Source organism: Symsagittifera roscoffensis, chromosome 2 (genome assembly GCF_963678635.1).
Source record: "Symsagittifera roscoffensis chromosome 2, txSymRosc1.1, whole genome shotgun sequence".
Lineage (NCBI taxonomy): Eukaryota > Metazoa > Xenacoelomorpha > Acoela > Convolutidae > Symsagittifera > Symsagittifera roscoffensis.
In genome coordinates, this window is record NC_087063.1 from 64277317 (window position 1) to 64302800 (window position 25484).

General features: G+C 33.4%; 1 protein-coding gene across 14 annotated transcripts in view; it reads right to left on the reverse strand.

Annotated features, from left to right (window-relative positions):
* Positions 1–25484, reverse strand: part of LOC134840076 (hemicentin-1-like) — a 299861-nt gene that overhangs the window by 20670 nt on the left and 253707 nt on the right. For all 14 annotated transcript variants that reach the window (XR_010162399.1, XM_063855734.1, XM_063855732.1 and 11 more), the window contains one exon: positions 7127–7399. Coding sequence is in view for 13 of the 14 variants with exons in the window: in XM_063855734.1 (XP_063711804.1) it covers positions 7127–7399 (273 nt within the window). In the remaining variant the exon portion in view is untranslated. The remainder of the gene's footprint in view (positions 1–7126; positions 7400–25484) is intronic.

Here is a 25484-nt window from a genome sequence, read left to right on the forward strand (position 1 = left end):
AAGGAGAAGCTAGAGATTTGACATGTTTGTAGTCATAGTGAAATAAGCAAATGGAAAAATATTATTTTATAGAAAAAGACTAGAAAAACGACTAGAAAGTTTTAAAGTTTTTGATTTCGAAAACGCGCTAAAATGCTCAAAAAAACTAATGTTACTCAATTAAAACTAAATTTTTACGTTTTAAATTAGGCTATTGTAAGCTTTTAAGCCACTAAAATAAGTTATTGTAATCTTGCTCCCTCGCTATTTTGCTGGAATTAAGACAAAAACCAAAAAATTCAAACTGGCTTTTCTCGAGGTTGGGACAAGTTTTTCAAAAAATTTTTAATGTCGTTCCATTTATGACTGTAAAGGCCTTTTTATGATATACACTCACTTCAATTCGATGATTATTTGCGGTTGCTGCTTTTGCGTGGAAAAAAAAAGAAAAAAACCTTAAACACAGCCGAAAACAAAGTTCCTCCTCATTTTTCAAATGGTCGGGACAACTATGAAAATTAAATTGAACATAACCCATGTCAAAATTTTTTGGTCTCGTCTTATCCATGGGGTTGCTGAAGAAGCCCATTTTAAAAAAAAATGGGCTGAATTTTGAATTTCAATCTTGGTCACCAATTTTGCGTTATTGGATTGAAGCCAATTTTTTCGAGACCAATTTTTCAAAAGGGGGCTGCGAAGGCCCCAATTTTTAGCGAAAGGAGATGAATGAGCCTAACTTTTAACAAAGAAACAGAAAATAAACTTGACTTGTTTTTAGTGAAACCGTAACTTTCAAATTTTAAAGAAAAAAATTTATGGACTAAAAGCTCTCCAAATTTGAAAACAAATTATGATTGACATTTTTTGATAGGTTTCACTCAGTTAAAGAAAACGAGGTCAATAAGTAAAGCTTTTACTCCGCTGGGAAATTTGCATTATGAAAACCACTTTCAAAAGAAGGTCGAAATTTACACTTTTCTTTTGTTAGAGACGTTTGTCTTCTTTTTTAACAAAAAAGTTAAAAATTAAACCAAAAATCAAGCCGCAAAAAACAAAACTCATTTCTAAAACTGTTAATTTTCTATCATTTTCAGTTTTTGTTATACAACTATGCATGGTTGGAATGTTTGGTGCTATTAAAAAAGTAAAAAGCTATATCAGTGTTATAATTTATTATTTGCTGAAAACATTCATTTAAAATTTTCGAACTGCAGCCAAGTTTTGAGAAGCTAAGTTTATAAGGTCATGCTTTTCGCTTGACATATTCTGTAACAGTAAAAATTTCCGAAAAACAAATCGACTAACGAAACTATTTTCAAAAACTTACTATAGGTTAGCATATTCTAAAACAAACTTGACTACACATCCACAAATTTTCCAGGTAACTTTTAACCTTAAAAAAAGCTGTTTTTGAAATTTTTTTTACCCACTGAATTATATAGAAAATTTCAGTTGAAAATAAAAATTCGTTTCGCCTGCGATTAAATTTTTAAAATTATAGTTTACAAATGGCCAACTTCAGATGATTATTGCGCGCTATTTTCCAGGTATTCTATTAGCGTGTGCGGGGAATTAATCCGAGTCAGATCTCCATGCAAATTTAATTGAGCAATGCTTTTTGATTTAATTCATGTGTTTCTGGACACTGACTTGACGTTATACGTGAGGGGATGAGTCGAAAGACTGAAAATATTCAAGACTTCGCGTTTTGTTTTGCAAAATGTTATATGAATTTTTTTTCCTAATCAATAACTATGCGGCTTTGCGAGTTTGGTTATATAAGTATGGGTTGTTCATAAAAAATGTTCGAAATTTTAAAAGCTCAAAATATTTGTAACGCGCTATGTTAAGTGCAAAATGATACATTTCAGAGTTAATTATTTGTCAACTAGGTTTTTTTTGCTGTAACTCAATAATTGATTCCTGAGCCAGATTATTGCCGCTTACGCGTTTATAGAACGCAGTAAATCAACCAGAATTATCCCAAGTTGACCAATCTTGAACAACGAATATCAGTTTGTACGAATATTAGTTTTGAACTACAAATATCAATTTTTTGAGATAGTGTGAAAATTTTGTTGAAAAAAAAGTTGAAAAATGCAAAGAAAAAACATCGACTACAATTATTCCGTATTTTTTCCAGACAATCGTCTAAATATGCACAGTTCAGCGTAAAAATTGCCATAAGTAGTCCATTTTTTAAAGTTTAGGACAAAAATGTTTTTATAGAAAAGCGCATACAGCCTTTTTTTTTGTTTTAAGTAAACATTTAGAACTTACGAGAATATGGCCATAATTTATAATCATGGGAATTGTCCTCGTCTAACTCTTCGAAAACAGGTTTCATTATAGTGTTTGAGAGCACTATTTTTTTGAAATTATCAGAAGAAATCGAATTTGAGTAATAGATGTAATCGTCTTTGTTTATTTTTGTCGAGTCCGGTTTGACTTTTGGGGCCGCGGAGTTTTGCTTTGAAACGATAACTTTAGGTAATTTCTCAAGCACAGGCTTCATTTGGGGCGTTAGGAAATATTTATAAAAAATTAATAAACATTCGGAGTTATAAAAAATTAACGCGATTCGAATAAGAAATTCAATGGTATTTGTCAGTAAATGAAAAGAGATTTGCGCTGTTGTTATCAATTTCTGTTTTTATGTCTTTAGTTGTGTCAGGGTTGTTTTTTGGCTGTTTTTGTTGTTTGTTTCTTCGCTAATGTGCAGTATTGTTGACAATTCAGGTGGTATTAATGAGGTCTGCAATGGCTGGTTAAAGAGTTGCATTTATAAAATTAATAATTCATGTCTAAAGTGCACCCTATGCAAATAAGCTTACCATCTCACCGCCTCTCCCTCCGCCTAATTCCCAGTCCCTTTCATACCTCCCTTAAATCTTCTCCCAAGACCCTCTCTCTCCCTTCATTCTCTCTCCCCGCTACCCATTTTGTCTCTCCCTTCTCTGAGTTTGATGCACTCAGGGTGCTTTTAAATCTGTTCTCCTTTCCTTGGCGTCTCAAGGGACTAGAATGTTTGGGGCGCTTGATGGCAGAAATAATTAGTTTATTGCAGCACCAGTCTTGTGGCTACATTAATTCCAAACTAAACTTGGCTCTCGACCCATCCTGCTTTCGATTCAATTTTTCCACCATATTTCATTCGATTTAATTTCATTTTCAAACCTAAAAGTCAATTTGAAAAACGCGAAGACAAAACAACAAAAACAAAAATTACATGCGATGCCTATTCAACGAGTCGTCTTCTTATGATATAAGCCCATAGTATAACTGATTCTTAAAAAATAATTGGAGCCAGATGAAAATAATACATCTCAAATAAGCGAAACAAACAATAATTAGGTTTATTAGGTTATATAAAAGCTAAGAGCAAGCAAAAATTTCAAATTTAGAGACCCTTAAATTGCAAAATTCAAATTGAAGGTAAGAATCCGGCAATAAAGGGGCTAAAAGGGAGATATTATGCAACCCGCTTCAAAGTGTGACTTCATAAAATGATTCCATAAATCACTTTACACCATCTAGCTATGTGAGTGAGGTTAGACAAGAGTAAGTTAAGATCAAAACTCAAGTAAATCCAGGCAGTAAATGGTGTTAACATCTGGTTTATCTGGTTTGACACTGGTTCAACAAGCAATATTGTTAGATTGACAAAAACGAATCACAAACCAAAAGAATTATTGCTCAGCCGGGCGACAATTTATTAGGACTATGTCACAAAATGTTTCACTTTGTAGGCTGGGCGAAATAGTGATAAAGTTACCGTAATATTCCGTTTATTTTTCGAGGTGTGTTTTTAATTAAATACAAACAGGCCAGAGGGTTTTGGACTGACCAAAATGTCACCATGCTTAAATCCTAAGGGTGAACAAGATTAAGGTTTATGTATGCAACTGTTTTGTAGAATTGTTTCGGGCGGTTCTTTTACCTTTCGGGGCGTCAAATTTCAGGGATGTTTGTCATTTAAATGAGCCTCAAGAATGACCATAACTTGTTCACGGTGTTTAGATTTGGTTTGATCCCAAGAAATCTGCTTTTATAAACTTATTTGACAGGTCATAAATTCGTTATAAAATACGAATTTGGGGTTAAAACGCACACTATTTGAGTGCTATACCACCAGCAAAAAAATCCAACAAAATGCCGTTCAAAAATTGTACCACTTGGCGGTCCTAATAAAAGTTCAGCGGCACTAATTAGGAGTTTATTGAAAAAAAAATCAATATAACTTTTTCTTGTCAGTCAAAACGCTCAGAAAAACATTTACCAATTGAGAAATTTTTTGGCTATCACTCCAGACATTTTTATTGATATCAAAAAATCAAATTTTGAATTAGCGCTTTTATTGATAACAAACAATCACGTTATTAAAGAAAAATTTTCTTGTTTGATTTACATTTAATCGTACTTATTTCAAGAAAACTAATTGCCTTTGCTTCTGCAGAAAAACGCAAAAAAATTAATCCTATTTTGAAGCCCATCATTTTATCAAAATGAGAAATTCAAGTTATATTTAGGCTTAGTTCCTTTGAACAAATTTGGTTTGACCAATAATTTTTGTTTTGGAAAAAGAGTCTCCAAAATATGACAAAAACCAAATAATGGAAACTGGAGACCGTATTTTGCCTCAAAAGGTACGAGTAAAACATGACTAATATTGAGCACAAAAAATTAGGTTTTGTTTGGATTAAATATATCAAATATTTTTTGGTTTTTGTTCAGTCCATTTATAAAAAATGGGGAGGAACTTTGTATTTGGGCGTGTTTTATTTATTTTTGTTTTTTTTCTACGGGAATGGGTCGATTGATATATCATATCGAGGCCCTTTCATCCGTGAAAAAAATATATTAAAAAAATATCTAAAAAGTTGTGCCAGTATCGAGAAAAAACACTATGGTCAAAACATTCTGTTCTGCTTGCACAGTAACCGGCTATCCTCGTTTCAACGCAAATCAAACGCGTATCACGAAAAAAAGCCAACGATCACAAAACAAGTCTGAAACAGTGCAAACCGTTTTTTGACACCGAGAAAACATTTTTAGAAATTATCATTGAATCTCGAATAAACATATCATTATACAATTACAAGCGTAACAAGGAAATTGAAATTTTTTCAAAATATATTTTTCGAGTTTGAAAATTTAATGTAAATCCCATTAAGTTCTTTTAAACGCATAAATTTTTCCTTATTGTCTATTCTCGATAAAATTATCGCAATTTGAGAGAAAAGGATTACTAACTAGTTTTTCGACCCTCTCGAAACTGTTTAAGAAATCTTTTTTCGAAATGTACAGTCAAACTGTCAATCAATACTTCACACCATTTCAACTTTCGTTGGTAGAGACCGTATTTGCATCACTTTGAACAATTGAATTTGAGTTGAGGTAAAAGAGTGATAAAAAGGAATTTAACATGAAAGTTTGCTCGAACATCCGACAAAAATGAAAAAACTGTGATAGAAGAAAATTTAGGATAAAAATAAACAAGTTTGCGCTGCTGACTAGCTATAGCACAATGTCGACCTTTTTGCCGACCTTTTTTTGGTCAACCAATTTGATTTTCTGAGCTCTCATGAATCACTATAAAGACCCCAAGACCCCAATTTGACCAAATTTTCTGCGCTGCAGGCAAAACCTGAAAAAACAGGCCAAAAAAAAGCTTTTTTAGGCAATTTTAGGACAATTTTCACCAAAAAATTGCGTTTTTTCGTTGCGCGCTCCCACTTTAAAATTAGTATATATTGGCGCGGAGGCGCCTTTAGAACAAATTTTAGGGTCCGTCACCAAAAATGGATATTTTAAAATAGTACAAATGGGGGACTCTTTGGGTCGGCAGGGGGTCAATTTACTGAGGGTATTAGGCAAACGCCCCCCCCCCCCCCTAAATCCGCTGGTGTTATATTGTAAAAATATTGAATCAAAACTGGTATGCACTTTCAGACTTCACTTTAAACATTTGATGGTAATCTAAATTCTAACAAGACTGCTCGTATATCGGGGCAAAGTCCTGAATGTTCTGACTATTATATATCGATGAGCACAATGCTTCTGGTTTAGTAAAATCTTATAAAATCTTGTAGAAAAAATGAAGAACAAAAAATTATCCCACCATTCCGCACAAGTTATGATTTTTAATCTCTTTATGTTTTCGATGATCTTGAAAAAAAACAACGTCAAATGCCAGAGAAAAATTAAAATGAAATAATTCTAAAAATTTTACTGAATTGAAAACAGACATAATTATTTAGCAAAAACTTATTTCGCTCAAGACCTCTTGAAAAATACGAAGTTGCTCAGATGCGCAAGAAAAAAGATTAGAAAAAAGTGGGGCTTATAAGTTCAAATTACTAAATCGAAACCTATAATTAAAGTTGATAAAAATTTTTGGTTGAGAAATATTTAGGCTAGAAAATGTGTTTTTGCTTGTAGTTCCCCTAAACAACTTGGACCCTTACGGAATACATTGCCTGTGCTGCCTTATCGTCTTCGCATTGAGACATGTATATGCCACTGGTGATGTCTTTATTGATACGTATATGATAGGCTTGACAATGTCAGTAACATTGAAACTAAAGGCATTTGAATGCCAGACGCCAGATATATTATTAAGATTTCGCCTTCGTTTATTTTCATTTTAGGAGCATATCTGCAAGCGAAATGACCAACATAAACAACATAAGACCAGACGTTCAAGCATTTTCAAAGACAAATTTTTCCAAGCTGGGAATATCGCCACGCACTCAAGCGACGGATCATGCGTATCTTTAATCGGGGATATTTAAAATCATCATTTTCTGAGCTGAGTTTATGTATGTCATCTGCATCTTGTATGTGGGCAGGGTTGCGTCTCTGAGGGGGGATGGGGGGAAGTAGGTTACGACAAATTCAGCCAAAGTAGAGTTTTCGGGCGTTTTTTGGAAGATATGGTCCAAATATCATGTTTTTTGCCCACCCCCACGTCTCATAAGTAGTACTAGTATGCAATAGCCCCAAAAGCGCGTTTCGAAAAACTTAAGGGTTGGTCGACAAAATACTGTCGTAAAATAGAAACAAAGACGGGAGATCAGGAGATCAAACCCCCTGAGGGGGCTACCGCTCCTGCATGTATGGTATGAGAGGCATGGGAGGTACTCACAGTCGACTAGTAGTTTGATGGTGAGGAAGTCTTGTCCGACTGCATTCTCCACTATGCACGTGTACTCCCCCTCCTTCCCACTGTCGAACTCCTGGGCTTTGAAAGTGAGGTTCTGGTTGCGACTGACTATCGTGCCCCCCGAGGGGTTGCTGCCGAACACCCACCGCACCTCAGTGTCAGTTGGGAAGCCCTCTCGGTAGTAGCAGGGCACAGTCACGTCCGAGTGCTTCAACACACGCCATTCGGTCCGAGTCGAGATTATCTGCGGGGCAACTAAACAACAACACACACATTATATAAACTCCCTCTGGAAAAAAATTCATACTAATACAATATAAACAATAATTATTTACGAAAAAAATGTAATGTTAACTAAAACGGCGCAAAGCACTAAAACTGTACCAACTACGATACCATATTTGTTGTTCTTGCTTGGAACATTTAGCACATTTTGATATTATTATTGTAGCTGATTTTGTTTGTTTCTTTTTTGAGTGTAAAATCTAATTTTGAAAACAATGATAATTTATCATTTTAATCATGACTCATAACATTCCCAATGAGAAGAAATCATTACCATAAAACTATTGTTACTATAACATTAAATGAATTATAGATATTTTTTGTTAGATAAAGCACCAAAAATGAACTGAACGTGAACCAAATGATATTTAAGATAGTTGAAACTTTTATTTCAGTAAAAAGTATTTCGATATTTTAAACGTCAGAAATGACCGAAAACATTTGACGCAGCAGATTTTCAACTCTTTCCGATCGTAAAATGACTAAAATGTCATAGCATGTCTAGATTTCTTAGAGTAGTATTATTGTAAAAATATATTAACCTTGGATAATAAAATCACCCATTTCAACATAACCAATCCTTCCATAACAACATCAGGAGGTGCAGCACATCAAAGTAAATCATAAAGTTAGACCACTGCCTGATGAAATTATAAAAAAGGTAACAGTCCTCAAAACGATTTTCTAAACCAACTTAACTCGGCTAACAGGCCATTTCTTCTTTGAAGTAAATGAAATCAGCGTCAAATAAGGGTAATGTTAGTTTCGTTCATATTTGGACAACAAGAAATATCATATTTGACGCCAAGAGTAAACTTGTAGCTGGAAACTGCTTTAACAGCTGATAATTGCTAAATTGCAAACATTTATGCTTATATAACTCTACACACGAAGAGAGCCAATTTTGTCAGTAGGATTCAAATGTAGGATTTAATTTTTAAAACTAACCAAAAAAAAACCTAAAAACTTTCAAAAATGTTTTCCATTCTAGGAACATGACTTATGCTAGAGTTATGATCTTAGTTATTGCATTTGATTTGAAATTTTTATTGCGACTTTTAAAGTCGTATAGCTTTTTCAACATAAGTTAAGTTTTATTCATCCGATTTTTAAAGCAAAAGCAGAAAAATTGCTTTTTTGACATAATTTTCAAAAACAATTCATCTGCAAGATATTGCTGCTATGAGCTAAGCACTCTAAAAGACTTTGGGTTGCATTACTTTGAAAGATAATGAAGGTCAAATTGAATCGAGGCAAAGTTAATAACTAGGGTTTCTACGAAATGCAAGGGCGAGCGTTATCAGGCACATATAAGGCGTTACTAGATTCGAACTAACTTCTATTTAATATTTTGGAAAAAACCTTGCGTGAGGGGAATGTTTCAAATCTAAAGTATTTTTTATGATTAATTGAAAAGTTTTATTACCAACTAGCCTGGTTTTTTTAAACTCAAATTCAATTTTTTTTGCTGCCAAAAATAGCCAAAAATTCAACAGCAAGAAAAAATATTTGCTGATTTAAGAAATGCTTGTTAGTGCGGTCAAAAAATTTTGTTTTATTTGCGCAGCAAAAATATCATGCAATTAAAAAAAATTTTTTGGATTTTTGGCTGTTTTTAGTAGCAAGAAAAAAATGATTTTTAGTTTTTAAAAAAGTAAATTGAATTGTCACGACTGGATGCGCTTTAATTAAACTGTAAAAAAAAATTATCAAAGAAAATGCGTCAACTTGATCGAGCCTAGAAAGTATTTATAGCGATTAAAACGCCGCTGAGAAGTTTTTAGTAGGTAGTTTTTTCTAAAACTTTCAAGTTAACCTATGTACTTTTTGTTCGGAAAAAGAAATTGATAAAATTTCAAATACGAAGGTTTTACTCTCACCAGTGTCCTTTTGCAAAAACAAATCTGAACAAAAACGTTTAAAAAGCCCAAAAAACAACCATTTTGTTCAGATTTTTAAGCGAATCGCTAATATTAAAAAAGAAACAAGAATAGCCAGTTACTGTGCAAATAGCACAGAATGTTTTGACCATATTGTTTAAAAAACTACAAGATAAAGCTTTTTTTCGAATTAGTTTTTCTGCGTGTGGTGATAAAAAGTCTGATGTAAAACTATATTTAGGCATATTTGACATTCATAGTAATACAGGCAAATGAGACACAAACCTTTTTTTAGAAAAATGACTAGAAAAACAAAACAAAAAAGTTCAAAAGATTTAAATTTTTTTTTCAATTTTTTTTTGCAGAAAAGTTTCCAATTTTTTGTGAAGTTTTCAGAATGGAGCTACAAAACTCCAAAACTTAATTTTACTTGCTTATAGTTAAAATTTTAGGGTTTAAATTTTGAATTTCTCCTAACTCAGCTGTTGTAAGCATGCTCGCTTGCTTTATTTGCTCGAATTAAAACGAAAAATCAAAAGTTTCAAGCCGGTTTTTCTCAACACTGAGAAAAAATTTTTCGAAAATTTTTTAAATGTCGTTCAAATCACGACTAAAAGGGCTTTAATATGATATATCATTCAACCCAGTCCGATGATTATTTGTGGTAGGTGGTTTTGCGTGGCAAAGTATATAAGCAAAGACAAATTTCAGTGCAAAATAACCATACCAAATAATTCTTGGTAGCTTTTGACGCTCGGTTTTTTTACCAATAGGAAAATTTTTTAAAAAATGATACCAAGATAAATACAATGCTATAAAGCCTAGAAGATTTTCTTAATCCGCCAGAAAAAAAGGAAATTACAAGCATTATCAATAATAGAAGTACTTAAAATCGGAAATCTGTTTTGAGCAGGTCTTCTCAATTTACAAAGAATAGATAGCTTTCTAAACGAATTTTATCCCTTTTATTCCCATCCGGTGAACGAGAACTAAGACAAAATGGCTCATTGGAAACAAAAGCAGCTCCAAAATGTACACCAATGTTTACTTTTATTTAAATGATATACAACTGTTCTTCAGAAAAAAGTACTCTTAAAAAAACAAAATAGAAGTCTGCTTTGGAATCTTGGGAGCAAAAAACATCTTTTTAAAAAGTAGCTAGTACTGTTGTTTGACGAAAAATAGCACTTCAACAGTATGAAAAAAAAGTAAACAAATTGTGTCTAAAAAAAATAAAATTAAACAAAGATGAAGCGGTTAAAACAATTCTCTGTGGCTTCATCTGATTTTTGTTGTATAAAAATTAATTTTTCTTTCATTACCCCTTTTTTTAATTGAACAAAGAGTCCGAAAAAAAACGAGTATTTAATTTGCTTATTTAACGGAATTAATTTTAATTCAAACTCAATTTGAACTTTTGAACTAATTTTAATTCAAACTGAATAGACGAAGTAATTTCTAGGACTTTCAGGAGCTGTCAACGGCTTAATTTTAAAGTAATTCTTTACAATCAGGGAAGTTCACGGAACTGATAACTAATCGTTGGAAAATCGAAGACGCTTTATCGCAGGGCACTTTCAGAGCTATTTTAGGGTATAAAATTGGATTACTTATTTAAGAAGTTTGCCGTGGAAGTCGACTTACATACTTCTAAACTTACGTTCAAATAACTGAAGCCTAACATCAACCATTTTAACAAGCCACTGAGGAATAGTTTTGTCACATTTAGGGTTTGAAATACATGATTGAGTTTTTTAATTGTGCCATGTGTTCAGGAAAGGCTGCCTTCTTCTTTCAGAGCATAAATAATCAAATCTAATGGTAGATTTTAGGTAGAATCTATAAATTAACAAGAATGCTTGTATCAGAGCGAACGTCTGAATGATCCGACTGCCCCTAAGGTGTTTGAAATATTTTTGTTTCAAAATTTCCATCATAACTTCTATAAAATTATTAATTGTTTGTATTCTGTTTTTTCTTAATTTTTGAATTTTTTTGAAAAATTAAGGATCGTTTTTCAAAAAATACAAATTCAGTTTTTTTAAAAAAAAAAGTGATAAATACTGAAAATGTGAATATAAGCAGCATTAAATTGCGTCAATTTGACTTGGTACATTGAAAAACTTGATAGAGAATAAAGGTGAAAGAAAACATAATTGAATTTTGGTGCCCAAAAAACTGTGCAACAATTGCAATGGCTAAAGCTGTACAAGTCAGTTAAAGAAATAACTGCTGTGGCACTGAATTATTATTCACTAGCTTTAATTTATAATAGGGGATTAACTTTTCAATTTGAGGGGGAGATCCAAATGAAAAATGCTCTTTCAGGGTAACACAACACCACTGCGAAACACAACCCAAAGCAGCTAAATAATTCCCAAAATGCCCAATCGGACTAGAAACTAAGGAAAAAGCGAAACCAGTTCAAAGAATGAATTGACTGGCCTAGCTCGAGATTATATTACACTAACAAGACCTGTTCAACAAGCATTAACAATCGATTTGATTCTTGAGACCAGCTCATGAATTTTTATCAATACAGGAAGCTACCCGAGTCAAAAATGTAAAACTAAGTTGATGTTTTGAAGGCTCTAATTTCGAAAAGTAATTGATCACTAGAAGTCTAAGCTCAAATAACAGTTTTCCGTTTCGATGAGACACTTTTTTATGCAATCCAAGAATGTAACTCGAAGTTAGAATTAACTTCCTTGTATATAATTTCAATTCCCTCAAGTATAAAAAATTACATCGATCCGTGGCGTCTGAAAAATTAGCACTCGACTTTTGCAGTGTGCTGTCTAGTGTTCTGATATCAATTCAAAACATTAAAGATGAAATTTTAATCGAAACAAGTTGAATTTTGAAAGATCTATTTTATGCAACTGAAGCAGAAGTAATGATCAAACTAGCAAAGAGATGGCGGTAAAAAATTAAGACCAGCTGCAAACAAAATGCACGGCAAATAGCTTCAAAATAAAGACATAGGTTTTATGACACAGAGCAAGGGGCAAAAGAATCGAAAAACGAAAATACAAACGTTACTGGACGTAATACATGTAGGGCTAAATTGTCCGGAGCGAAATTGGAAATTAGAAAAAGTAGGACTGTAATATGAGTAATATGACAGAGCAGCAGGTTTATGGTCGATGAAAAAATGGGATAGGGGAAAATTCGGGGAGTGTAGGTAGTGGGGGTGGGGGCTGGCTGTGGATTTGGTAGTGTTGGTTTAAGTGATGGGGGAAAAGAAGACATGTGACGTTGTTAGGGTTATAAATACTCCGATTCAGCCCAGTGGCAATTCTTTCTATGAGATGGTATTGGTTTTTATACCATCATGTGTATTCTGGGCGAAGGAATAAAAACAAAAAAGAATTGATTCTGGTGGAAGTTTGGCGTATACGTGATTAGTCTTTACATACCACCCATCGTGAATATCAATTTTGAACAAGTAATGAGTTTAGAATTTTACAACAACAACAATTAAATTTACCCTTTTCTGTGCTACCCTTATACAGAAGCTTACGTCGGAAAAATTGAACTCCTTTCTTTCAATTTTGGCCAAACATGTTAAAAAAAGTGAAAGTCCCGTAACGTAGGTAAGATATCAGAAAATAATTAATACAAGAATAGAAGAACAAGAAACGATATTGACAAAAACAAACAAATTTTTCTATTTATTTCAGACATTTATATTTGAACAAACCACAGATTGTGAACAAAAAAAAAACAAAGTCTGGAAAAAAAGTAAATTTTCCCACAGTGAAAGCGGTGGTTTTCTTCTAGGGCGACAAAATTGTCTTTTAATGAGAAACGTCAATGGGATAAGACACCTGATCTTAATTATGACGGACAAAGACTGAAGAATATAAAAAAATTAGCAAATTTCCTTTATAGTTGCTGTTTTTGCAGTTTATACACATTCCAACCCAAAATGACTGTACAAAACTGTTCAACCCAAAAAAAATGCAGAAGGACGAGACAAATTTTGCCCCCTACCCGAACAAAAATTCCACAAATTACATAGCAAATGCTCCTTTAGACTTATTTCCATATTTTTTTTGTGATTAAGAAGCAACATCAATTCTGAGTAAAATCCGGAGCTTAAAGTGTATTTTTTTTCTTAAAACCACATGAAAAGTATCAATAGATAATTTTTTTTTCTGCTGACTTGCTTTGCTAAAAGTAAAATTTTCTGCAGCAAAAATTAATTTATTTCTTCCAGTTTATTTAGTATTCAGCCAACCAAATGCCATGCCTAAAACCAATCTTCATTGAGGCCAAAATTACTTCAGACATAATTACATCAGAAAAAAGACCACTACAGTCGCGCCAACGTGTTGAGAGCTTGCCAACAGATGATAGGACACTATACAATATTTAGATTCGATTATCACCACGAAAAGGCAAAGCGCGCAAAGAATGCCCACCTGTGATATTTCTTCCGCTGGAGATAATTTAAACCAATCAAATAAGAGCATTATGATCCAATTTTCGAAATATGAAAAATTTCAGTTTTGGGCCGTTTAACAGAAAAGACCTCAGAATTGGAGTTTCTATTATTTAAGAAATTGGTCATCAAATACTTTGGCATTAGCATTCAGGAAATATTTTAATGAATTTAAATGTTTTTTTTTCTAGGCGTGTTCAATTTAACTTTTATGAGATAAAAATAAAGTGTACAACTACTTTTGAAAATTTACATTTCTCTCTCCAGATGAGTCGGGAGCTTAATAATTTTGCTTCATTTAAAGAAATCTGAGCTGTATCATGCCATCAAGCAGAGACTTAGGTAAAAAGCAAAAACAATCTAAGAACGTATATCGTCGCATATTTTCAGCGCTTAATTTTGAACAAAATTAAAATTTTGCAAAAAATGAAAAAAAGGATTTAAAAATAACTTAAAAACAAAAATGATTGTAAATATTTTGTAATTTAATATAGAGAGCAAAAGGAAAAAAAAACCAGAAGAAATACCTCACAAAAATAATTAATATCCGATGCTTAGATCAGTGGAATTAATGGCCAATACAACGTCATTTTCAAAAATTCCGACACAAGCTTAATTCAAGTAGCAAAAAACCAGACTTTTATATAAATTTGTCATAAATCAGAACCATTATAAAAACAAATCTTCCAAGTTTCCTCTGACAAATCAACAAAGTTTAGTGAAACTAACAAGACTGGAAATTGTTTATTGAAATTGTTGGGAAAGTTTTAGAAAAAATTCAATATTCGATTGATATTTCAATAAGGATTTTTTCTGCCGTTGCTCAATTGATGTAGAAAAAGCAAAAATAACAGAAAAATGATTTTTTTCTAGTAAATTGTTGTATTCAAAATTTGAAATATGTTTGAACAATTTTAAAATTGTTCAAAATGAAAGTATTGATGTTAATGACGAATTTTTCGCAGAAGGAAGATGCAAGGCTAAGTAATGCGTCGGAAATTAGCAAATGTGTTTGTGGCAGCTAATGTTCACATTGGTATAGTCAGATAAACTTTAAAGTTGGCGTCGAGAACAGATTGCAAACGTTTGTTAAGTTTGCCTAAAGCCCATTCATCCGAAGAGCTATAACCAATGGAAAAATTATAGCTCGTTTGTTCCAGAGTATATAAACTGATATTTTTTTCAACTTCCGCAATTAAATTGTGTAAAAAAGTGAAATGCTGGAAAAATTAGACCCAAATTTAGAATAGTGTTGCAACAGTGCGTATATAGTGGTTATAAGTCTGTAGGTTCACACTCCGTGACAGGCCAGATTTTTCTGTTAGTATTTTTTGGCTGAAAACAGATTCAACAATGCAAAATAATGTCACAGATAACTCAAATAGCAACTACAAAAAATTGGCAAAGGAACTGAAAAATGAAAAATATTTTCATGGTCGATTGTTTCTGTGACCTTTAAAATTCCCAAGGGCTAAAAATTCCCAAAGTAAACAACAAAAAAACGTATCTTGGACTTTGAACAATATTAACCAACAATATTAATCAATTTGCTCTGCTGAATTTAAATCACCTCTCAGTATTCTGTTTATAAACTACAACTTCCTTTTGAAGCCTTTACAAGTTGCAACAATTTGAATCAAAACAAAAAAAAATCTTTTTTTTAATAAATATGATGATAGTTTTATAGTTTTTGAAGAATTTTTTTAGAGCTTTGACATCAAATGCAGTTATTTAATTAAGTCGTACAATTATGAAATTAGAACTAAAGTCAAGAAATGAACAGTATGTGTTTTAAGAAAAGGGGGACAAGGCAAGGATAGAAATGGAGAGCGAGAGGAAAAGAGAAGAGAAAGAGAAGGATTTCAATAAAGGAAGCAATCATAATAATTCGGTGCGAGGGTTGGGAACCCACAAGCGGCTGCAGTCTTAACAGAGCGGGACACCACTACTATCTGTATGAAGGGCATAAATTACGGCCAAACAACGTCATTAACTTGATCCCGCTACAAACGCTGTCTTCTAAATTGAATTTTCCAACCCAATTTTATTTGACCCATAAAACGACCATAACTGTCACCGAAAAACCACCAAATTGTGAAATAAATCAGATGAAAGAAAACAAAGATCTAGTAAATGGTTGTAACATTGTCGTGATAATCCTTTGATGCCTTATGCACTAGGCTATCTCACCATTAGGCTAAGCTGACAGCAGAGCAATATTTCAAATTAGATCCACTTCTGTGGACATTTGTCCGAACCAGACCGTTTTCCCCATAAGTCTTCCAGCCAATTTGAACAAAATCAACACAACTTAATAGCCCGGCTGCTGGGCATGAACTGTGCCAAAAGTAACCTTGCTGAAGAAATTAGGTCAACAATTTTTCCAACAGGCGGTATGTCATGGTATGCTTATTAATACTTAACGACATACTTAACGACAAAGTATATAGTAATTCTGTCAAAAACAGACCAGCTGTTTGGGTAAAATTGGGCAAAGGACGGGTTGATTTTGTGACCACGGTGCGTAAAATGTTTTGCAGATGGTGTCATTTGGAATAGCAAAAATTTCCAACAGAGCAACTTAAATTAACGGGGCGGAAAAGGAAAAGTGATCGAGCGCTAAGTCAATTCTTAAGTACACAATTTATTGGCGGAGTTCAACTGCAGTTTATGACATATTATAAAATATATATCATATCTAGACACTAGTTGCTTACAGGGCGGGTTGGCTGAGATTGAGACGTAAGATTAAAAACATGCCTTTTAAAGAGTCTTCCAACGAGGCACAGGTGGGAAGTGCTTCTGGTTGGGACATTAATCTGAAGCGCCTTTGAAGTCTAACATTTAATTAGCCGCTGGTTTAGCTAAACTGTGTCATCTGTTTCTCAGAATTTAGTCGAACCGCCCTGTTCAATCAAGGGTGGGATCGCGAATACCTCGAACACCACTAAATCTAAATTTGGTTCTACTTTAATCTATAACGATAATTTCGTGGGCGCCCTATTTTAATCTGCCCTTTTTATTCAAAGCACCCTTCTCTTAAAAATAAAGGCATATATTTTGAAATATTTCTCATAATTGGCGTAATTTGAAATAGCGCGCAGAATGTTAGTTTTAAAGATTCCTTTTAGAAAAACCTAATCTCTGAAATAGTTTTGTCCTAAGTGCAAAAGAAACCTTATTTTAACAATAGTAGCCAGTTGATTTGGGAAAACAATGAAGTTCTAGCAAGTTACACTTTTTAAAAAATGTCAGTGAAAGGGAACGAATGATTTTTTTAAACTACATTCAAAGATATTTTCTGCATTTTAGGTGAGGGAATATGCAATATGAAAAAAGGTTTCAAAAGAATTTTACCGAAGTCCAAATGTATTTTTTTTTGGCGCACTTGCAAAACATTGGTGGTGCACAAGCAAAAAAATTGGCAATCGCACAAGTAAAAAAAATTATATTTTGGTACACTTGCGAAATATAGTTCACTTGCGAAATATCGTGCGACGATTTAGTGCATATGATAAATCGTAGAATTTATACAAACCGACAATTCGCACCCAGCCACTATTCGTAGCAGACGACAATTAGTAGTAAGCTGAACTACTAATTAAAGGATAAAAGAAAACGGTGAAAATTACGCGACGAGTTTTAAGATGGCTTGGGGAAATAAAAATAGACGAGCGGATAATAACTATGTTTAGTACCATTTTTGCAAAGGATATCAAAATGAGATACAATAACAGGTGCGATAAGGGTAATTGCAAACAGCCAGTCAAACAATGACAGTCAAACGATTGAAAACAGCAGTCAATCAAAGAGGCAATGAAAAATAAGAGCGTATACTCTCGAAACATTGCAAAACTTGTGGTTCAAACCATGATTGAAAAGTTTTTGTCATGATATATAACGGGATTTTCATTTTTCCGAAAAAGTGGGCTTTTTTGAATCTGTTTTTCAGTTTTATTTTTTAGCTTACCAGTTTCAAAATTTAGATGGACTATTTAGGATTCACAAATATAAGCAAACTTTTTCTTTATTATCAAAAGGTGTCGAAATTTATATCGGTCTTTTTTAGCTCAAAAAAGGTAATTTTCGAGCTCTCCCAAAGCACTAAAAAGATCCGATATTAGAAAAAAATTTCTGCGCAGCAGGCGAATGTTTGAAAAAATAAACTTAAAGACCGGTTTTGCGCTTTTTCGGAAGATTTTGACAACAAAACGTCGTTTTCTTTTCTACTTCCCCTCAAAACTGTAGAAGAAAAAACCGAAATGTTTTGGAAATTTTTCATCAGACGGAACTAATTGTTTTTGACGTCATCTCTCAAATTTAAAAATTCTGAATCTCTCAAAATAGAAAATGCCAAAAAATACAATTACCACGTAGAAAAAATCTTTGAATCCAATCTTTTCTCTCTGTTCTGGATTGTTTTTTGCTCGCTACGAAGATTTAGATAAAATGTTGAAAGCGTAACTACGAAGATTTTAGATAAAATATTTTTGCGTGGCTAAATTAAGTTGAGGCAAAATTTATTGCTCAAACAATTCTTTGAATGAATTAAAATCAACACTAAATCATTTCATATGGGCTGTTCGGAGAAAACAAACTGCTCATATTTTATTACAGCTTTCTTTGCCAAAACTTTTTAAGATGGAAGAAAGACTTTTAAAGAGCGGTCGGAACATTCAACACTTTTCATATATCAAGCAAAAACCTGAAGGCACTGAATTTACTGGAAATGGTCTCAAGTATGATCCCAAGGCAATGTTGAAAAAGTGTTAATCGATTCTTGCAAATAATGTAAAAACATTTTGCGACAACATAATGAAAAGATGTAAAATGTAATTAAATTAAGAAATGAAATGAATTTTCAAAATGTTTAGTATGATTTTTTAATAAAAAAGAGGAGTGACAAAACAGCAAATTAACAATTTGCTCAACTAAAAAGAGTGGTAACTGTTTAAAAAATTGTCTTGATGTTTATTTGTCTTGACATGATTCAACAAATTTGTATGGCGTCAGTAATATAAAATAGCAGATTTGTAAACTAAAGAAAAGAAGACTGCTCAAATCAGGGCAGTGCTCTGAATGCCCCGACGGTTTATTTCTATTGATTTCTTAAATAATGAAAAAAAAAAGATAAAATTTTCATAAATCAAACACAAAAAAAAACTTTTAAAACTTTTTGTTGTAAAACATCCCCCCGCCCGCTATGTACTAAGTGGTATTTAAAAAAATAAATAACAATACAGCAAACAGCAGGTCTCAAGCCAATTTGGAACAATTTTTAGCACGGATTAAATCTCCGCTTACGCGTTAAAAGCACGACATTTATCGCGCGTTTATTATCCAAAATAATTTAAAATGGCAATCTTTAAACCCCCATAACTTTACGAAAAATGATCACAGGTAAAACATCTTTTTAAAACTGCGCTCAAGACAGCAGTGCCTTTCACAACAGTGTTACAGTCCGTCAAAAATTGCTAGTTTTTATAAAGTCGAAATTTGTTTAGATAAAACAACTACCCCGAGCACAGTTTTTTCGTCAGTTTCTTAGAAAAAGTTCAAGTTGTGTTAAAGTAATGAAAAATTGAGAAGAGAATTGCAGCAATCAGGGTAAAAAAGCAACAGTCATTGACAATTTTAACTTCAAGGCGCTAAACGCATTAAGTGTTGATCTACTGATTTTTGAACTTTGCAGAAAAGCACCAAAGCAACTAATTCAAACCGCATTTAAATGCAATTCAAAGTTTTTCTCATAATCCCCTTTTATCCGTTCAATTTAATGACAGATTTGCGGTTGAATTTCGCACCCATAAGGGCAAAAATAAGTATAAACCTTGGTTGTAATTTTCAAAGGAAGGTGACTTTACATAGAAAGGGAGCAAATACTGGGAGCAAAATGAGAATCAAAAGTAATTTTGGGCTGTTTTCAGAATGGTTTAATTTAACATTGAACTAAAGTGTTGGGGGTTTGTTTGGGGGCGGGGGCAGTATGAGAGGTGATTAGATGGTGAATGGGGCGTCGATTTAGGTGTAATTCAATTCAGTCCTCTTTTCACATGAACTTCATTAGCATTCCCGGTTCAGTTAGCCCGGGGCGTGTATCTCAGTAGGTATAATACAGATGTGAAAGCGAAACACAGTCAGGAACAAGGGAGAGGCGGGAGGCATATGAACAAACAAAAAAACGCCACAGCCATCAAGGGCAGAAAACTATGATTAAATATATAATTGCATCAAAGCAATTGTAATTTGAAGGTTCATAAAAACAGAAATCTGTCAATGCTTTTCTGTCGATATGTCTTGACCGGAAATCTGTGGATATGTTGACCAGAAACAAAATTGTAGGTTGTACCAACCAAAAAACACTAAAACATGAACTGATAAAAGAGGTTTCTTTAGCAAACACAACAGAAAGTTATGTAATGAGACACGAGTCGCATATGAAAGTAGCATTTTATGTTCGGAACAGCGTAATCACTACAAAAAGTTGAGGAAACAAAATGAACAAAAAAGTTTTTTATTGGCCAAGGAAGGGGCCCAAAAAGTAGTGTGAAACACAGCTTGATTTATGAAAAATGCTCAAATTATACTCACCAAATAAAAATCAAGCTAGATATGGCTCCGAAAATTTTAAACCAAAGTTTACAAATAGTGAATTTATTTGAGCATTGATGACATTTGATTGATTACTTATAAATTGATTACTCAACAACCATACAAAGAAACGTGAGCTTTAGTGAAGACATCTCAGCTCAAAATTGATATTTGGCTTCGAGTGATCTTTAAAAAATTATCGGTTTTTGCTACAATCATTATTCCACACTCACTTGACACTCCTCAAAATCTCAAAGCGAAAGAACCGAAATGAGCGAATATGTCACAGAGATGTGTACGCATTAGGTTTTTGATTAAACACTTCAAAATGAGCTTGAGTATTTATCAAAAAAGCATGCCCAAATTCAGTGAAATAATTGCCCTATTTGTAACATTTTGCTTTTTTGATTATCCGTTTTGATCATTCCGATCATCCGTGTTTGGGTGAAAACGTGTTAAGACTCGGTATTTATTGTTCAATAACAGCATGCATCTTGAAATCCTTGTAGCCCATCTTGTTTTGTGACACCATTGTTTTGTTTCGATAGTAATTTGAGTTCTGGAAACGATTCGAAAAATGTCTGTGTCGAGAAAAAAGTCTGAAATTGTTGCTTTTGCATTGAAATTGAGCCTTTATTGATAGGACGAATTATCAGCAACCTATAAATTTGGAACATTGCAACTGACACCAGATAGTTTTAGCAGCATATAATTTAGTTAGCAGTGGACGTCCGCCCTCCTCAGCATTTCGACCCCTGGCCACTCAAAGGGTCCCCTTTTGGTAGTTCAGTCACAGGACAAAAAAGTTTCACCTTGTGATTTCCAAAAGCAAACGAGTGATTTTTTTTTCACGTTTTTGAGGCAAGCAGAAAAAAACTGAATTTCGAGTGTACTACAGCAGAACTCCATGGGGCTTGACATGCTTCTTGGCTGATCAATCTATTTAAAAGCATTGAATAATTTGCGGTATAAACATTTCACTTCAAAAACTCATTTTTTTTCTAAGCGGAAGATCTCAGAGAAAAACAATCATGCAATTTTTTCTGAAGGCATATGATAATTTGCATATGTTATTTGCGACTTTTTTCTCCACAACTCTAACTTGTTTTTTTTGTTTCTTGTCAATGATCATGGTAGAAAAATCATGAGCATCTACTCTAGTCTCTAGATTTTCTGGAGGGGGCAAATTTTTTGAAAAAAAAAAGAAATTTCATCTCAATTTCAATGTATACTGGCGCCAAATGCGGTTTGGAAAGATTTTGGGGTTGATTGACCAAGATGGGACATCTTTATATGCGTAAGGCGACAACTCGCAACAAATGACAACGGGGGCGTTCAACAGTGCCGAAAAAGAGTGAGTTTTGTTGGTGAATTGTCGGCAAATTTGCATAAAAACTGTTTTGTTTTGGAGCATGCCGGGCAAAAAAATTGAAAATTTTACTTAGTTAATTGCTTGTTCAGAAAAAACTGTGACGCCGCGCTTGGGAATTTTTTGTTTGCTTATCAAGCAGTAGTATGAACTGAAATGGTCACTTTTGTCTTTTCAACTGTCCACAAGTTTGAATAAATTTTACTCAGTGACTTGTGATGAGTAAAAACAGTATTCAAAAAAAATTCGGCATTGTTGAACAAAATTTCGATTTTCGGCACTGTTGTACTACTACCCCAAAAGAGCTAGCAATAAAAGACAAGTCGCAATATACTCATCGCCGCAGCCGCGTCGACGTGTTGCGAGCTTGTCAATAAAGGGTAGGAGTTTTTACAAAATTTAGAGCCGGTTGTCGCCGCGCAGATCCAGTTACAGCCGTCCTTAAACCAAAATTCTGAAGTTCTAATTTCATTTTCAAATTTTGCGAGTTGCTGTTTTCTATAAATTTGCGAGTTCTTTTGTTGCGAGTTGTCGGGGTACTCTTTATATAGTAAAACTCATCTTTAGAAAACAAAATTTGAAAACTCCCAAACAAAAAATTCAACTAAAAACAACTGGCCACAAATAAAAATAAAATCGAAATTTTCTTTAGTTGTTCTTCCACACTGAGTTTTCTTAATTTTACGGGCGGGGAAAAAGCTTGGCTTCTAATCAATTGTTTATCTTCAATTGATATCTCTAAATGAAAGAGATGATGGATAAGCAATGTCAGGTTGTCCATTTTTTTTAAGAAACGGAGACTAGTTAACAGTAAAATGCAGTTGCCCCAGTGGCGGATCTATGATTTTCTCGAAGTGGGGTGGGGCGGATCTTGAAAAAATTTTCAAATTTTTTTAGGTCGATTAAACTGATTTTTCTAGCGCTCCCAAAGCACTAAAAAGATCCTGTTTTGGCCAAATTTTCTGCGCCGCAGGTAAAATTATGAAAAAAGGCCAAAAGAGCTTTTGAGGCTCATTTTGGAAAATCGAAAATGAATATCTCAAAATAGTACAAAGGTGGAACCATTTTGTTTGGCAGGGCGTCGAACCCCTGAGGAGGAGGGCGTAATATACAGCCTTCCATAAATCCACCACTGAGTTGCCCAGCTTATTTTTGTTTATTTCGAACTCTGAAATTTGACAGTCGCAATCAATCAAAATAGTTAGCCAGAGTAGTTAATCTAGTGGAAATAAAAATTAACATTAACCCAAACACCCGCTCCAAAAAAACAAATTGAGGAAGTTAAACCTTTTCGGTTATCTACTGATTAAATTTGAGATTAGGAAGGAATTTAAGAGCTTAAAAAGCAAGCTATTCTGCAAAAAATTGTGAAATAGTCAAAATAAACCAAATATTTAGTTAAAACTGATAAGAAGTTTGTTGGAAGAAAACAAATTTGGGTTAAAATATTGACTCAAAACTTTGTTCGAAATTAGTTTGTGAAACAAAGCTTCAAAAGTATGTTTTATTTAAAGCATTTAATCAATTTGGGCAATTTTTCCCAAGACAACAAAGTCTACTAGACTGATCAAAAGACCAGTTAAGACCGCCTGGAAACAGATCAAATCCACTGGATTCAAAAATTGCAAATAAAATTTAAAATACCAAAATTCAAGGTTGGTTTGCGGATTAAAAATTGTTATTTGGTCACAATAACATTAAGTTTTTGGAGTCAATGAGCTATAAACGTCGCCAAATCTACATAAATTGTCAAAATGATAAAGATAAAAAGACGCAAGATTTTGTTGTTCTGGGTTATCTCCCGATTGCTAAATCTGGCCACAATATAATAAGTAATTGGGAATTTGACTCGAATATTTTGGTTCCAAAGCCAAAATTTGAGACTTCTCCTTGAAAATGCCAGTTCCATATCTGTCTAATTTTCCGGTTTGGGGGAAGGGTTGTCAGATTAACGTCTCGATTACATAAATAGGTTCTGTCGAAAGAAAACAGCTATTAACGAAGAAACACAGTTCTTTATTGAGACCGCCCAATTCTCAATCTATAATTGATGAAAACATAGATTTTAAAACGAAAATACAAAAATGATGTAGCTTTCAAATAAATTATCGTTGTATTGAGTCAAAAAGTGAGTAACTTAATTTGATGACTGCAATCAGCGATTTGAACTAAAAATTTTAAAGATTCAAACTCAAAAAAGTTAAATTTTTTCATTCTGAAAGTTTTTTCTCAAAAAAATTACTTTTAAATGGAAAGAACAGAAAGAAAAGGAGTTGGTAAAGAAGAATAGAGAACGAATTGTGTTGCTGTAATACAGTAAAGACATTTGTGAAAAAAGAAGATAACTAAATAGGATTCTGTTCTGTTATGTAATGTTGTGATTTGAGATAGCGGGGCTGAAATCTCCCTCTGGCTAAAACGTGTCACCCTTAAATTTATCGAGTCTTCAACAACTGCCCATTTGCTTCCCCTTTTCCTGATTAACAAAGGGAGAGATAGCGAAAAGGAAGAGGGGAAAGCTTTAGTGTTGCGTGGCAGGAGTGGCGGGTAAGTTGTATCGAGGGGGTGATTTGAAGGAAGGGGTTTTTGAGTATAAAAGGTAGGAGGTCTGAACAAGCTTTATTCGCTGTCGTCACAAAGTGGCATTTCTTTCTTTGCAAACGGAAACAAACACTAATTTCGAGGAAGATGTTGACACAGCACTCAATTAGACTACAAAGCAGAGCCCTGTTTTTTCTTGGGTTATTTTGGACTGTAAAAGCAATAATGTCAATGGAAGAGAGTCAACTTTTAAATCTGACTGATCGTTTTTTCAAAGCAGATACATTAAGCAAGAAAAGTTTGTCAATCGCCCATTGCGAGGGAACTTTTCTCATTGAATAACGACTGCTTTCTTATTTTTGTTCTCCTTTTTCAGAAGAAAAATCACTAACGTTTAGAAGCTTTTCCAAACTGAACTTCAAGTCCAAATTTTGAAGTTCAATTTGAAAAACCAATATTAATTAGGTGTCCCCGATTAAAGACCTTTGAAGACTTGAAGACGAGTTCCAATAAGTAAAGATACGGGTTTGAAACGAATTTGTTTTTTTTTCAGAGAGACATAGTATTTTAAATCGCTGACAAACAAAATGCTGTAATTATAAGTCTTTAATGGTCACAATTTACAATCGCCAACAAAACTGAAAATTTCTGGCTTTTTTTGTCTGCAGCGGAAACGGAAACTATCGTGCTTTAACATATGGCGAAAAAAATAAACGGATCCTGCTAAACGGATTTAGTTACTCCCGAAGGTGTTTTTCAAAGTAGATGAGCTGGGCATACAGTGCAGGTTTAATTTCTTCATTCAGCAAAACAATTGGTTTTTAAGTCTTTTTTTAGATAGTTTTAAATGGCGGATACAAAGGTCACTGATGTTACATGAAAAAACTTGAAATGAGAGGAAAAAACTGATCATGCTGATGTATGCTGATTATATCCATGTCAAAACATTACCTCGCTGAATGAAAGAAATGAATGCTTTAGATAAAGTTATTAATTTGTTATTTTAGTTACATCTCCAATAGCATTACTTCCAATCTTCCCATTATTCCTAATTCCTAAATGTCATAAAAAGTTGTAACTTCGCAACAGGTGTAATTTGGAGAAATCTTTGCACGTTTATAACCCTTGCAAAAAAAATTGAGAACACGCCTTGGAGAACATTATATAATTCTAATGAAAAGTTGATAAGCATTTTTGCTGATGACGGTTATTTTGATAAATTTTCTT